The sequence below is a fragment of the Canis lupus genome, chromosome 29, assembly GCF_048164855.1.
Source record: "Canis lupus baileyi chromosome 29, mCanLup2.hap1, whole genome shotgun sequence".
Taxonomy (NCBI): Eukaryota; Metazoa; Chordata; class Mammalia; order Carnivora; family Canidae; genus Canis; species Canis lupus.
The window spans coordinates 25371663-25388298 of NC_132866.1; the positions used below are offsets into that span (position 1 = coordinate 25371663).

At 53.1% G+C, this 16636-nt stretch overlaps 1 protein-coding gene across 5 annotated transcripts in view; it reads right to left on the reverse strand.

Moving 5' to 3' along the window:
- The window catches only part of NEURL1 (neuralized E3 ubiquitin protein ligase 1), a 79348-nt gene that overhangs the window by 7438 nt on the left and 55274 nt on the right, over window positions 1-16636 (reverse strand). For 4 of the 5 annotated variants that reach the window (XM_072805461.1, XM_072805462.1, XM_072805463.1 and 1 more), the window contains 2 exons: window positions 12690-12931; window positions 12059-12380 (listed from right to left, as the gene is read on the reverse strand). In XM_072805461.1, coding sequence (XP_072661562.1) covers window positions 12059-12380; window positions 12690-12931 — 564 coding nt within the window. Of the gene's footprint in view, window positions 1-479; window positions 559-12058; window positions 12381-12689; window positions 12932-16636 lie in introns of all 5 variants that reach the window. The other variant, XM_072805464.1, reaches the window with a different exon arrangement.

The following is a 16636-nucleotide window of genomic DNA, read 5'->3' on the forward strand; positions in this document are numbered from 1 at the left end:
CCCGCCCCCCCCCCGCCGCGCCCCGCCCCGCCCCGCCCCGCCGGTCGCCGCGGGGAACAGGCCCGGGAGGCCGCGGGGAACAGGCCCGGGAGGCCGCGGGGAGCGGCGACGCAGGCCTCCAACTAGTTGCTGAAGCTGAGCATCAAGGCCGCAAGGAGGGGCACCAAAATGAAAGAGCCTCCCTTCTCAATGGCACGCTTATAAGTCTTTTTTTTTTTTTTTAAGTTATCGATTTAACTCCTGGGCCCTCCCTTTCGGTCCCCAACAGCTACAACAGCGCTGAGCACTTGAGAGGACAAGCAGTGAGTGACCGGCTGAATGCACCGCGGACATCCACCCCCACCCCCACCCCCACCAAGGTCAGAGGGAACCCTCTTCCCCAGAACAGCTCTTTGCATAAGTCTGTCTCCTCCCAACAAGTACCTCTTCTCCAGTTATCATTGCCGCAGGGCACTGAGGCTGCGAGAACTTAAACTTACGAATTTATCCAGCATTTCCTTTTGAAGGTGACTTCACTGGAAATCAACCCCTCTCCCTTTTTAATCATTACGAGACACACTGTGTTTTGTAGGAAAGACAGTCCAGCCAAAAAAAAAAAAGAAAACATAATCACCCCTCAGCCCACCAATCCGGAGAAAAGTACTCTTAATACTTGGGTATACCTTCCAGCTTTTTTCTTTTTTTTCCCTCAATATATTCTTCAGTTACTTTTTAAGATTTTTTAAATTTTTTGATTTTATTTATAAAAATGAATTTTTTAGATGTATTTAGTCGTGAGAGACACAGAGAGAGGCAGAGACATAGGCAGAGGGAGAGGTAGGCTCCCTGCAGGGGGAGTGGAACTGGATCCCAGGACCCCGGGATCATGACCTGAGTCCAAGGCAGACACTCAACCACTGAGCCACCCGGGTGTCCCTTCAGTTACTTTTTCTAATACAAAAACTGAATCATGCTATATATAACCTTTTAACCTCTTATGGGTAACAAATCCCTTTGAAAATGTAGTGACTTTGACGTGTGTCCTCAGAAAAACACACATTCTTCCTAAATTCTGTGGATAACTTCAGGGCATCTGTGAATCACATAAAGCCTTCTGTGGGGATGGACTCCAGGCTAAGAACCCTGCTATACAACTTTCCTTTTCAAAACTAGCTTTTCTACTTACTACGTCCTGAACACCTTTCCATGTCAATAACCGTGTTTCCAACACATCTTTTTAATGGCTGTGTTATGTCCTACTTTATGGAGGCCTAGCATTTATAATAAACGTCATCATGCATAATGAATTACCCCTGCATTTCATCCTTAAAACATCCCATGGAAGTGTTCCCATTATGGCGATAAAGCTCAGAGATGTGATGTGACAGCCACCAAGCGGCAGATCCGAGACTGAAGCTAGGTCTGTCCAACTCCCGACACCGCATTCTTGGCTTTCAAAGCCCTCCTTATTTTTTGATCCCCATCTGTGGGGGTCAGAATCCCCAAATTTGGCTAGTTAGTCCCACGCACTGTAGACCGCATCATGGGCCAATCCCTCCCCGGGAGCCTTTTCTCCGAGCCTCCCCAAGGGAGAATCTGTGCTTTCTCTCCAGGACCTGGGTAAGGATGGCTGGGGTGCTCAGCGTGGAAGCGAAGCTTGGAAGACTGGACTGGTAGGGGCAGCTGAAGCAGAATCAGCTCCAGCTGAATTTAGAGACAATCTCTAAAGCCTCCTTGTTTTTGTTCTCCCCCTGCCCCTTCCTGGAAAAGTGTTGTTTGGGCCCGGGAAGGGAGAGCATGCTGGGCCCTTCCCCCAAGCCCCCTGCCTCTCTGAGGAAGCCTCTTGGGGCCTAGCTGGTTGGGATTTCCCAGCATCGTGCTTGGCAAGAAGGAGGGAGCCAACTGGAAAATGCGATTATTCCAGGGAATTGACTCTGTGACAGCGATGGTGCAGAGAGGCTGGGGGCTGCAGAGAGGCAGAGGCAAAGAGGTCCAAACAGGAGGGGGAGGCCTGAGAGAGTGGTGGGGACCTGGGACAGGCGGTGGGCTGACCTGGGCCCCCAGGAACAGCCCCTGCTCCTCCTCCCTTGGGGCTAGCAGGCACTGGCCGGAGAGGACTCCAGGGTTGGAGACAGAGAGGAAGGGACAGGGACAGCAGGGTGACTAGAAAACAAAAGGCTCAGAGATACCCAGCCAGAGCTTACAGAAAGAAGACTGTCACAGGGCTCGTGCACACATGCACTCCCACACTCCTCTCCCTACCTCACCCCACACACACTCAGGACAATCAGCCCCAGGGCCCATGAAGCTGGGCAGACTGGCAGCACAGATTTCTGAATGCGGCTGGACATGCGCTCCCCTGAACTCTGCCCCTTCAGGAGTCCTTCTGTTCTTGAATATGCCCGCTTCTGGGCCTCCCAGGCAGCCCGTGCCACTGTTGAGCCACTCTAAGAAAGTGTTTCCTTCTCTCAGACTAAAATCTACCTCCTTGTATCCGAGGATATCTTGGGTAGATTTACTTGACTTCTCTCAGCTTCAGTGTCCTTCTGTGCCAATGCTGGCCCCATAAGGAAAGCAGCTCCCCTCAGGATACACTCAGACCCACCACACACCTTCCCACCTCTTAGACAATGAACAGAACCGACTCAGTACTCCAGATGCTTCCTGCCCAGCTCAAGGCACAGTGGGGTCATTACCTCCTTGATATTTACACTATACTTCTAGAGTTTTTTTTAAAGATTTTATTTATTTAGTGCAGCCCGGGTGGCTCAGCAGTTTAGCGCCACCTTGAGCCCAGGCCTGATCCTGGAGACCCGGAATTGAGTCCCAGGTCAGGGTCCCTGCAGGGAGCCTGCTTCTCCCTCTGCCTGTGTCTTTGCCTCCCTCTCTGTGTCTCTCATGAATAATAAAATCTTTTTTTAAAAAATCTGTATTCTAATACTTCCCTCAGAAGGGATGTTGTGAAGTTAAAATGCAGTAAGCTACACAGGGCATCTAGAAAAGTAGCACATAATAATCACTAGGTTAAAGGAGCCACTGTTATTGTTTACATGCCCCATGGCTCAGAAGTGCATGGGCACTGGGGTGATAACAGGCCTGGGTTTAAACGTCCAATCCAGCACCTGAATGGTGGCCAGTAGCTAAACTTACCTCCCAGCCTCAGGCCACTCAGCTAGAGAATGAGGGTAATAATGCCTGTGTTGTGATGATGTTGTGGGGATTGGAGGCAGAGTGGGGAGCCTCTGGGACCCCTGGATAACTTCAGGTACTAGTGCTTACTCAGGTTGTCTGTCAACCAAAGTTCGGTCCCTCTATACCAGGCAATGAACTTTCTCAACCTACAGCAGCAGGACTTTACATCAGTCATGAATATATCACTAAGGACCAGGAAGAAGAAGCTATACAGTGGAGATGAGAGGAGAAAGAAGAGAAGGAAGGAGAAACAGTAGGGGGTGGTAAGCAAGGGAGAAGGGGCAGGAAAGTGATCCCTTTGGCCTTGCTTGAGATTTTGGAGGAGTTAGGAGAAAAGGTACAGGAGAGCCTGGGAAACAGCTAAAAATGGCATCCCTGGGGCCAGTGCCCAGCCCAAGTCTGTCTTCTGCCCCAGCTAGGCAGCCCCTCAGGGTCAAGAGCAGCTGCAGGCCGCCAGCAAGCTCCAAAATAACCATCCCTCAGTGTGCCCAGCTGTGCAGGGCCCTGAAATAGATGACACTCGAGATGGAGTAGCTGCTCAGACCTCCCTTTGCAGAAGGGCCAGTGAAGGTCAGAGCTGACTGGGCCAACATCCGGTGGAAAGCCAGGAAAGGGTCCAGGCCCCCAAAGCCACGGGGAGAGTACCCGGGGACCGACGCCAGCCCAGACTTACAAGGTAGGGAAAGGGCAAAGGGCAACCAGTAACTCCAAGCAGCACGGTGGCCCCTTTGAAGCAACAAGTTATGTAACCCATGCCTGGGATACACGGCTGCCAACTTTGGAGGTGTTTATGTGGCAGCCCCGAGGGAGGAGCAGCTCAAGGCCACAGGAGAAGCTGCTCAGCTGCTCCCCTCTCAGTGTCCCCTCTTTCAGGAAGGAATCTGTCAGTCTTCAGCTCCTGCCTAATCCAGTGCCTGGCAGCGGCCCTATGGATACTTTAGGCCAGGGCAGAAATAAGCAGGCCCCACAAGGGCAGCGAGGCCAAGCTGGCACTGCCATCCCCCACGTGCTGACCCACTGTGTGCCCAGGCCGAGGCAGCGGTTAAAGAGAGGAGAAGCCAGTACCTGGGCCCCTGGGCTGTGGGAGGATCAAAGCTTTAAGGCAAGAAAATATTTGAATATAATTTCCTTACAAAATTCTTAGTGTCTCCAGAGGAAATCCATCTATCCCTGCCAAGTTCTCACCCAGCCTTGCCTAGAATGCTCCCGGGGACAAGAAGCTTGCCACATCCCAAGGCTATCTGATGTCTCTGAACACCCATAACTGTTGGGAAAGCTCTCCTTGCATGGATCCATAGTTGTCCCACACTGGCTCCCTGGCGCCCCCTCTGAGCCTTCTCTTCTTTAGGATAAATATCCCTTTTAGGATAACGCTCTCCCATAGAGCCTGAGGTCCCCTTCCTGTTTCACAGTGAGCCAGAGACAGCATTTTGGAAGAAACAAGATTTGACCTGGGCCCTGAAGGACAAGAGAGTCTGGACCAACAGAACTGAGAGGCACTCAGTGGGAAAACCATACTAGCAAACGCCAGAGAATAATCTGAGCAGGGCCAGTGGGGAGAGAGGAAGGGAGAGGAGAGGAGGGGAAGGGCCAGGCCAGGGCCCTGGGGCCAGCTCTGGCCAGGGACCCAGCGGGCCCTCCCCCATGTTGCCAGCCAGTGCCGGACAACCAAGGCAGGGCCTGGGCACTGGTGCAGGGACCGTCGGGGGGCAGGCAAGGGGCTCCTTTGAAGCGGGGCCTGCCATCAGCCCAAGAGTCTTGTTTGTTTAGATTCTCACATCCGGAGCACTGGATAATCTTTAACCACGGGTCGGCCTGCAGCAGCAGGCCGGCTGGCGGGTATCTGCTGGCCCCCGTTTAGAAGGCGCTGCCAGCCCATTTACTGTCTCCATAAACATCCTCCTGCTGGGCAGCGTCTGGCATGGGGCAGGGGAAGGAGCCCAGAGGGGCGAGTACACGGCGTGCACAGGGAAGGGGTCTCTCCACCCATCCTGGGCAGCGTCCCGAAACCCACACCCGCCTCCACCCTCTCCATATGAACTCTACCACAGGGAAGCTAGGAGAAACAAATACTTTTTGAGGCTCATGGAGAGAAGGGTAGAATATCCCAGAAACATTTGGAGTCACAAACTCTAAGATTTATGAAATCTTCAAGACAGAGGATCTTAGACATAGAGATTCTCAGACTCATCTGGTCTAATGGTTCTCAAACTTTTTTTTTTTTTTTTTTTTTTTTTTGAGCAGTGAAATCTGTCCAATAAAACCAAAAGCTCTGGTTGAAGTGTAAGAGGAGGCCACAGAGGCCTGCCAACTCAGCCCCCTCAGAGATGGTTCTGGAACCCCAGTGTTCCAAGGAACCCAGCTGGAGAACCATAGATCTTATTCCAAGACACAATTTAGATAGCATGGTTTGCATTTCACCCAGATGCAGGGACTTGATTTTAAGGCTTCCTCTTCTAAGGACAGGACTGGCTTGGGAGTTGTCTATTTGGTGGTCTTTTTAAATGAAGCATTCCTTTTTAACCTAAAAGCAATAGCCCTTGCCATTTGTGTAAACACTTTTAGACATCCATGAGCCTCACAGACCCTCTGAGAAATAAATGGCACGTGTGTAATGATGTCCAAATAACAGATGGGGTGGCTGGGGCACAGAGGAGCTGGGAGGCTGGCTCGGAGCTAGTGAGTGGCCATGGCAAGTCTTGATTCAGTCAGGTCTCCTGCTTCTGAAATGAGGGCTTTGTCCCTAGTACTGACTGCAAGGTCCCAGCTCCTCTGCTATACATGCACCACCCTAGGCGCCCCAGGTCTCTCCAAGCTCCTCAAAACCGTATCTTGAGCCAAAGAGATTACTAGTTGGAAAATCTGAAACTGCCATTTCTGGATATTAGAAATAGTTTAATATTGCCAGTTATCTTTGGTTGCACTTTTCATATATTCATTCTGGTAAAAACAAAAAACAAAAAACAGAGGGCACTGTGAAGAGAACTAGATGAAGCCCTCAAAAGCCTTCAGGGAACTGTGAGGCAGGTAGACCACCCTCACCACTGAGTCAGGATGCTGGGCACCCCCCACTTCCCCATCCAGCCAACACTGAGGGGACTCTGGCCAACCATCTCTGCAGCTGATCCCTGACGTCCTGAGCTCTCGTGAGGTCTACCCTGGAAGACACAGGAGGGCCAACTCCCCACCCCTGGGAGGCACCCAGACTCCACAGGGGGACCAGGTGGACTCATATTTAGAGACGCTAGGAAGTAACATAGCCCACACTCCTGGGCCCATGGCCCAGTTCTCCCAAGCTGTGTGACCTTGGGCAAGTTATCAGACCTCTCTGAGCCTCTTTTTCCTTACCTGCAAAATGGGTGCAATAACAACTTTCCTTATAATATTTACAAAGGATTTATGCTGTTTTCCTAAAGAGCAGGACAATACATGATGCAGAATTACTGGAGCCACTTAGGCTTCCACGTGCCTCAGGTGGTGGAAGGGTCACAAGAACAGGGGAGGTCAAGGAAGGCTCTCTGGTGGAGGGGAGGTCTTGGTGCTAAGCCCCAACAATGATTAGCAGAATTTGGGGTGAGCAGAAAGAAGTGCCAGAAGAGTCTCTGAGGCAGGAGGAACAACAAAATTTTGTTTCAGTCAAGAAAAAATGAAAACTTCAGAAAGGAAGAAATGGCCATCAGCATCCTCAGCTCTCTCCTCCATCCCCAGCGCTTTGCTCAGCCTCCTTAAACTAATATTTGCCTCTCAGCCCCTGGCAGCCACAGCCAAAGGTAAATATTGGTTTAGCCTGCGAAGCGGAAGCCCCAGATGGCAGCGTGGTCCTCTGCTGGCCAACATGGTTCACACTCTGTGCTGCCAAGCCAAGGCACATCCTGAACAGGAGACCTAACCCAGGACCTTAGCTCCAGGGAGGGCCCAGGCTTAGCTGGGCTTAGCTCCATGCAGGGAAGCCAGGCTGGCCCACCAGCCCAGAGACCAGCCCAGAAGCAGCAGCAGCCTGCCCCTCCGAAAGCTACCCTCCCCTGAGAGTCTCTGTACAACTCTCTCTTCAGTAAGCAGGTCTCTTACCAGGACTTGCAAACCCGTGCCTAGGTTGGGATGAAGCCGAACGCCATGAGGCCTCGGGAGCACACCCTCAGTGGCCCCCTAGTGCCCTTCTGAGCTCAGCCACTACCATTTTGATGTGGTGATGTTTTCTCATGCTGACCTTATGCCCAGATCAGCCTGGGCGATAGGAATTCCAGGCCCAGCCTGGCCTCTGACTAGGTGGGAGAATTTGGGCAAGGCCCTTCTTCCCTCTCTGGGCCCCATTTTCTCCTTTTGAAAGACCTGACAGCACAGAAGCTGCCAGAAACTTTCTGCTTTTGTGGCTCTCTCCCCACTGGGAGGCACGCACTGTGCCCCTACCTGTGCACACACTCTTCTCCTGAATTCACTTACTACCTCTTCACTGCGCTCCCCACCCTGAAGGTTCTGCTCCCTAACTGCGAATTTCCCACACCTGTGCCTATGTAGAACCCTCCCATCTGGCCTAATTGTTCCTCCCCAACCAGTCCATTCGTTTTTACCTTGTCTGGTTCCTGACTTGAAACTCAACTCATCTCCTACGGGAAGTCCTGGAATTCTCCCCAACTGTACCACCCCCAACACACGGTTTTATGCGTCAGCCACATTTCATTGCCGAATTGGGTTTAGGTCACCTCTGAGCAGTTATATGGTGTGTCCCCCAAAGTAAACAGCCTTCAAGGAGAAGGGGCTGGGTTTTCAATTCTTGTGTTGTCCACTCCCTCCCACCCCACACACACACCCTGCAGAGGACCCAGGCTGTGGTGGGCACACGGAGCTATCAGAGCACCCTGTAAGTGAAGTCTTGGCTCCAGCTTTCTGCCAGGACCCACAGCTGCTCTTCCCGAACCAACATTTCTGAGAGGAGCAGGGAGACCTTGAAAAACTGGGATACGAGCTTATCTCTCCAAGTATTAATCACCCCATAAAACTTGTGTTTATTTGGTTGCTGGCAGATCCTTCTTCCTTGTAGGAAGCTGTTATTCTTGGAAATACCAGCCCGGGCTTGGGCCAGGGCACCCCGAGGCAAGTAGTGATCTCCTGCACTCCAGTATATCGGGAGCCTTGAAGGCATGAAGCTGACCTGCAGGGTTCACGGCGGCGGCGTGGGCCCAGGTTATGTCAGGGCAGTGGGGGCTGGGATGGAGCACCCGCCTGGGGCTGTCACTCAGGGGAAGCCCCCTGCACTCTGTCAGGAGAGACAGCCAATCGGTCCATGGCCTGACTTGCGTATCTGCCAGGTGCCAAGTACCCCTGGATATCTCTGATCCGAGGAGCAGATATAGGCCAGGTAGGGTTTGGAAGATTTCGGCCACAGGTCCCAGAGACAGGCAGGAAAGGAGGGGGCATGCCCTGCAGGAAGTCACTCAAGATGAGACACCAGTTTGGGAGGCAGTTACCTCAGGAAAGACAAGCTGGTCCTCAGAGCTGCCAAGGCAGAGAGAGACTTCTCAGGGGAAGGGGAAACTCAAAGATGGCTGAGGAGGGAGGGCAGGAAAGCCAGAGGCACTGGAGGGATCCAGCCATGGGCGGCGGGGTGAGGGACGTGGGGTAGGCAGAGGACAGTGAAGGAGACTGACCCTGGGACCATACAGGGCAGCAGGTGGATCCCAGGGGGGAGACCACCGAATGAGGGTGTAGAGCAGTGCTCAGGAAGATATCTTGGATGGATCTCTTTTGTGTTACACAAAAAAAGAAATCAATTTAGGAAGAACAAAACAAAGAGATATGTTAATCTGCTAACTGAATTCAGGGGCCATCATCAGTCTTTGAAAAGGCCCAGGGATTATGGTGATTTACAACTCCGGACAAGAATCTGCTGGGACCTTACATGAGGTACAGAGAGGAGGCTGCTGGGAGATCCAGATGCAACTGAAAAGCCCATTTATAGTGCAAGAGGGGTAACAGGGCCAGGCCCAGTGAGGCCACCGGGGCTTTGCCCCAGGGTGGGGCCCTTCAGATCACTCTCCAGGCCACTTCCTAGGCCCTTGTGGTTCGGAAGCCCCACCTCACCTGGCATGACCCTTCCTCACCCCCTCCCCATACCCTTCTGGAACTTGTAGGTCCAGCCTAAGCCCTCTTCTCCAGGAACCGTTTCTGGACTCCATCCTCCCTCACTGACCTTGGCCACCTCTGACTTACTGCCTCCCTCCATACCTAAACCTGCTAGAAGTTTACTGGGGAAGGTACTGCGTTTGGCATCAGAACACCCAATTCAAATCCCAGCCCTGCACGTCCCGACATGGGCAAGCCAAGCCTTCCATGGGTCTCAATTTTCTCCCTGACGAATGGGGATGAAAAGCACTCTGTGCAGGGCCAGCTGCTGAGGTTAAATGAGATAGCTGGAAGGAGACCATCTCAGCAGATGGAAAGGATCCTATGACCACAGCACTAAACAATGTACTGTCTTCCCTTGGGTTATGCCCTGATTGTGTCTGGAGCGCCTGCTTGTCTCCCTCGCTTCCCAGTGAGGCTGGGCTGTCTGTGAGCGAGGATGGGCCTACCTCACTTCCCACCACCTTCCTTTATCTAACAAGTTACCCGCTCTTCCCACTCCCCTCCCCTACCAACCCCCTAAATAATCCTGTGTCCTCCACACACCAGACACAGGGTTCCACTCTGGAGAGAAAGCCAGCGGGGTCAGACATGGATTTACCCTCAAAGCCCTCCCCATCTTGTGCAAGACCTATGGATGGGCCAAAGCTGAGGCAATGCCTCAGTGAGAGATGTATAGGCACCATGTGGTGGGGGACACAAGAAACAGAGAAGAGAACTCAGCTTTTAAAGGCTTCAGGGAGGAGGTGGCTTTTGAGCTGGGCCTTAATGCCGGAGTGGGATTTTTGATCTTTAGGAATAGGTACTCTTTGCTAGGAAAGAGGAAAGCAAGAATGCTGCCCCTACTTCCTTTACCCTCCTCCCAACAACAAGACTAGAAGTTGTTTTAAGAGCTGAGATACTTCTGTCTCTCGCCACATGGCCCAGTCCTGAGCTAAGTCACAGCATTCACAACCTCCTTACAGATGAGAAGACTGAAGCTAAGACAGAAGTGTCCAGGCTGGAGCACAAACAGGCTTTGGAATTCTAGTGTCTCAAAGTATGAGGCCCTGCGGACATTCAGAGCAGCCAGGAAGTGTTCACTTGAACCTTGGGTGGGTGGGGAAGACTGATGATCGCTGAATACCTACTATGTGTAAGCTGCTTCATGTCACTCAGCTCCCTAAGCCTTCAAAAGAACCCTGAGCACAGTTATTATTATCACCTACTTCTATTTTACAGTTAAGGAAACTAAGGTCCCACGGCTAGTACAGGGTAAGGCCAGGATCCCAGCTGGCTGGGTCTGACTCTGTGGCCCAGGGCAGAAGCACTGCCCTTTCTGCCTCTAGCAAGTAAGAGGCCCTGGAGAAGCCCCCATTTCACCAGGGGAAAGGAAGGCAGATTCTTCTCAGGCAGCCTGGGCTTCCTTCTTCACCTACTGACTTGGGAGAGCCTAGTCTCAGGCTCTTAACTTGTCCATGTAAATACAGCAACACTTTTATTGAGTCGAAAAACAGAAAGTTCCCAAACTATCAATTAATAAAAATAGCCTCCTGATGTTTGGAACTCAACAGAAAGGCTTCTGACAATTACTCATTTGTTTTTGCTTTCCCTGTCTTTTTTACTCAAATAAAGGTGTTTTGAAAAGAGCTTCACTGTTTCTTGGCTCAATCCAGAAAGGAAGGAAAGAAAGAAAGAAAAAAAAGTTTTTCAATTGCCTCCATGGCATTTTTCTCTGCAGGGAGATGGGGGCCAGGTATGGGAGATGGAAAGAGCAAGCACTGGCTGAGCATTGGCTGTGCTGGGCACCTTACTTACAGCCTCTTTAATTTCCCTTCCTGTTACCCCCAACCCATTTCATAGATGGGAAAGCTGAGGCTTATGCAGGCTCTGCCTAGAGACACAGCCACTTTGCCCGTGAGCTGATTTATACCCAGAGTTCATGTATGTGCGTGCACGCACACTTGCCAGCACGTGCACAAGTGAGCAAGGTGAGAGTGATCCTGAACTGGGAGTCACATGACCTGGATTCTAGTTCCAACCCAGCCACCAACTCAGTGTGTGACTCTAGGTAGCCTGACACTCTCTGAGGCCCCTTCCAGCCCTGGCCCTTTAGGGTCCACGTGTGTCAGGAAGCCCGGCCCATTACCACCCTAGGCTGCCTCCTTGCCTCTCGCTCCCCTGAAGCTGCCCCCCTCACATTGGGCACCAGGAGCAGCCAGAAAAGTCTTAGCCACCCTAGTGCCTTCTGCTGCGCCCCCTCACCCCTTTCACCTACACCCCTACAGGAAGCACTAGGGTGGGGTTGGGCCTCCCAGGGAGGCTGCAGAGCCCAGGGGCCAGGGGCTGACCTGGGACTGCGTGCTGGCTCCCCCACTCACCTGCTGCACCTCCTGGGGCCAATGACTTAACCTCCTGGAGCTTGACGTCTGGCCTCCACAGGGCCCACTAAGAGAGTGGTTGCTGGGAGAACAGCAATAATAAAGTGCCTGGCCCGTGGGAAGTGCTCACCAAGCTATGATTCCGATGATTAATATTCATTACTTCCTGGAGCTGGGGGGTCTTTGCGGCTGCTGTCGATGCGGACGCCTGTGCACTGCTCAGAGGCACAACCTCAAAGGCAGAAAGACCCCCAGGCGCCCCCGGCCCAGCTGCGGGCCTGAAGGATGGGTGGCTTCACGGGGCCACGGAGGTCCCCTGTGCTGTCCCCGTGCCCACTGGGCCCTGGGGGAGGGGTCCCCATGCCGCATCAGACCCCAGCTCGCAGGCGCAGGGCGCGGGCACTCACCGAGCAGCTGGACGCCCCGCGTGAGGCCGTAGACGTCCACCAGGGCCCAGAGCGGGTCGGCCGTGCGGACGCCGTTGAAGAACAGCATGGCCGCCGAGTCGTTGATGCGATAGAACACGCGGCCCTTCTTGTCCACCCAGAAAGCGATGATGTTGCCCTCGTTGGCAAACTCCTCGGGCAGCGCCTTGGCCCAGAAGCCGCTCTGCGACACCAGGTCGGGGCAGGCGTACTTGGGCAGCGAGTCAGGGTGGATGCGGGACGGGTCCTTGCTCGTGAAGCCCAGGCGCAGCGCCCCGCTCCAGCAGCACTGCTTCTTGGTGATCTGGTGAAGAAGATGGCCTCAGACGGCACCCCTGCCCCGCAGCCCTGCCCAGCCGGCCGAGGGACCCGGCGCCTCCCAGCGGGCCTCCTCCCGAGCCTGCCCACTGTCCGGGGACAGCCTGCGGCCCCTGTGGCCACAGCCCCCCCCCCCTCCCCGTCCCTTCTCTGTCACACACGGAAGGCTGAGGCAGGAGCAGGAAGGGGGAAGAGCACGAGGAGGGATGCTGGCGAGAGAAGGGCAGGTGCGGCCGCCCCAAGGGAAGGCCGCCGAGCGGGATGGGGCGGAGGAGAGCCAGGAGGGAGGCCCCACCTTCAGCCTGACTTGCTCGTAGATGAGGACCGGGCGGTTACTGAAGGTGATGGCGTTGCAGAAGCTGGCCTGCCTCTTGACGGCCTTGTGGCTGAGGTCCATGAGGATCTGGGAGCCCTTGGTGTGCGGGTGGAAGAGCAGTGGCGTGGCCGGGAGCCCCCCGCCAGGCAGCACCGGAGGGCAGTGCTTCTGCTTGTGGTGGCATCGGTGAGAGGTGACAGGGAAGGGGCCCCCGATGGAGTCTGCAAAGGAACAAGCCGCAATGTCGAGAGTGTGGGAGAAACCCCTGGCGCGGCAGAGGGCTGGGCACGGTGGAAGTTGCCCACTGCCCCAGGATGTCTGCCACCATTGCAACTCACCCACTCACTGGCACCTTTTGCCACCACCCTCCTGCTACCACCGTCAATCGCTATTCCCCACTTTACCATCTACCTCCACGTATCAGCTGTCACCATTGGCCCTGGCCCTGTACCCATCACCTCCCACCACCACCGACTAGCTACTGCTACTGACAAGTATTTCCCACCATCGACCTTCCACTGCCCACCTTGGTGATAAATCAGCATTTACTACCAACACGCACCACCATGCCCTGCCACTCATTACCACCATCGTTTATTTTAGTCAGCAAATATTCATTATGTATCTACTGAATACCAAGCCTTGTCTTAGGCAGTGGACGTACTGGCATGAAACATACATGGATCCTTTCTCAAGAAGACACAAGTCCAGGAAAGGAAATGGGACATACACAGGAATCACAATAAAAATGGCAGTGATTAGTGCCAAGAGGACAGAGGGGCAGGTCACTTCTCAGGAAGACCTCCTGGAGGAGGGGAGAAGGAAGAGGAAGCATAGCAGCTGGGCTGACAAGGCTGAGCTGCAGTGAACATGTGACCTTGGAGCTTGCCTTTGGAGACCAGGGGGTGGGGGAGGCAGCCTCTGCAGCAGCAGCCCCAGGACCGTGCCCATCACTTCCCTCCTTCCAGGCCACCCCTGCCACCCCAGGCCACCTTCCTGCTTTATGCCACCCGTGCCCACAACATATTCTTGCACACAGGTGGGCCTCTGCACCCAGGCTCCCTAGAGGAACTCGGATCTGCCTCAAGAACCTCCATCCAGGGGATCCCTGGGTGGCTTAGTGGTTTAGCGCCTGCCTTCGGCTCAGGGCATGATCCTAGAGTCTCAAGATCGAGTCCCACATCAGGCTCCCAGCATGGAGCCTGCTTCTCCCTCTGCCTGTGTCTCCGCCTCTCTCTCTCTCTCTCTCTCTCTGTGTGTCTTTCATGAATAAATAAATAAAATCTTAAAAAAAAAAAAAAAAAAAGAACCGCTATCCAGGGAGGCACACTGCTTTCTTCTGCAGACAGCTCTACATACCCCAGAATGGGATAGAGTACAGGACAGGGCATGGCCAGGGGAAGGCATGTTACAAGCACGTGAGGTTGGTGTCCATGAGACAGGGCAGAGGGAGGAAAAAACATGGACGAGGTGTCAGGTGGCTTGTGTCTGTCACTAACTGGCTGTGACCTTAGGGAAGTCACTTCCCTCCTCAACCACAAGGGGTGACTGGAGCTCTAAGACATGTTTCAATAGCACTGACACGTTGGGGACAAGGAAGGGGAGATGTTCATTTCTTCCCCAAGATCTGTGTCCTGTCCACCAGGAAAGGCAGCCCCTGCCCACGTTATCAACTTGAGGAAAGAGAGACATGGAGGATGGGGAAGACGGCGTTGGGGAAGGAGGAAATCATAGACCAAGACAGAGGCCTTCTGGGATGCTTCAAAGTTTGGTTCCTCCAAGGCAGTGATTTAATAACGCAGAATGCTCAGTCAGCATCAGACCTGTCAGAGGTCTTCCACTCCCTAAAGAGGAGGAGAGTGTTCCAGGGAGGAGAGGATGACAGGAAGGGAAGGGTGATGAGAAAGGAATGTCATGAGCTAGGAAGACCCAGACTTTGGTCCAGGCCATGTTTGCATTGTTTTGCATCACTTTGCATCTTTGCTTCCTTCTTCCCAAAGGGCCTCCCAGATGCCAGTGTCACGGTCCAACGCCAGCTGGACATCCTGTGTGTGGGAGATGGGGTTGGAACAAGGAGGAGCTCCATTGGCTCTCACTAAGGAGAAAAGACTGGAATCACAGAAGAGGATTGAAGGCCTTTCAAGCCACCAGGCAATGAAGGCTGGAATTGCTCAGGAGAGACCCAGTTGGAAGAGGCTGAGTGGTCCCTGGATTGTGCACAGAAGGGAGGTCATTTGAGGGAATGGGATGCGTGGGGTGATGCACAAAGCGTGGCCACAGCTAACCTATAGACACCGTGCCTGGGAGAGGTGTCCTATGGGATCAGGCCAGCCTCAGGTACAGCTTGACTAGCTTCTGGGTAAATGGATTAGAGACTAGGATTAGAGACACTCCACTGGGGCCTGTGAGCCCCGGGGGTGCTGTTGGTGCTGGGTAAATGGATTAGTGGTAGGGCTATACGATGGAATAGTACTCATCACTAAACAAGCAATGAACCCCTGATATGAGTGGTGACATGGATGAATTTCAAAATAATCACACTGAGTAAAATAAGCCAGTTTTTAAAAAATAAGCAAACACAATCCCTGGAGTAACTGTAGGGCCTCTGTTCCTTTCACCTACTACCCAGCCCCCCACCGCCTACACCCTGTCCCAAATCAGGAAATGCACACTAAGGACTAGTGATAACAAGTAGACCGGAGGTCACCTGGGGATGGGGGGGGAGGGGGAGGATGGCTGAGGGGCACAAGGTAATGTTTGGGATGATGGATATGTTCACCATCTGGATGTGGTGATGACTTCATGGGTGTATACATATGTAAAAACTCATCCAGTTGTGCACTCTAAACATATGTGGTTGAGGGTATGTCAATAGACCCCAATAAAGCAGTTTTTTAAACCTGCTGAGCCCAGAAGCGGATTACAGCCTCTCTCATGGGACTATCCCCCAGCCTCCACTTGGAATCCATGACCCAAATGCAAAGACCACAGCTTCTTAAAATGCTTCCTCTCCATCCCACCCATCCTGGTGGTCCTAGGGTCTTGCATAAAGACCCAGAAAACACCAGCTCTGGGCAAATATAATGGAGACGCCCCAAGGCCAGAGACCCAGGCCCTGGGAGGATCATTCCCCCGGGCCCTCCTTTCTATGGACAGGGTTTTGGGTGGGCAAGGGTAGCACAGGCCCAGCCACCCTGGCTGACAGCAAAAGAGGTGGAGAAGGAAGGTTAGGGAAACCCTGGATCCTGGGGACACAATGTGTACCCAGACATGTGGCCTCCAAAAGGCACATTCATGAGCACACACCTACCACCATGAGCACAAGGTGATCCAGGCCCCAGGCCCTACAGGACAGAGACTTATCCCTTCCCCATATCCCTTGGGCCGGAAATCACGCATTTCACATGTACTGCGCTCACATACATATTCATGTCCCCTGGGATATATGCAACAGCTCACGTTAGACACATGCCCAGCACACATGGGCCATCCACATCTGATCATAATGGCAGCCATTCATCATATGCTGCTGCATGCCAGGCTCTGAACAGGGAGTTCAGTACACTAACCGGTTTCATGCTCACAGCAAACTTCAATAGGTAGGGAGGGACATCACGAACCCATATTAAAGATGAAGAATCTGAGCCTCAGAGAGATTGAGTGGCTTGTCCAAGGTCTCATGGCTGGCACAGAGAGGTTCTAGCAGTCAAATGCAGGTGGTCCAGCGGCAAGGCCAGTATCATTAAGACCATAAGGCATTAATAGCCAAGAAGACATAGGTTTGGTGTGCTGGATACACTCTTTTAAATGCACATTAAAATATACTCGCAACTGGTAAAATATGGGAAGAAAAGCTCACCTGTGGACCATGCAAAACCATTTCAAGTAGCACACTAGGCAATACCTGGCATTCTACTACGCTGCTT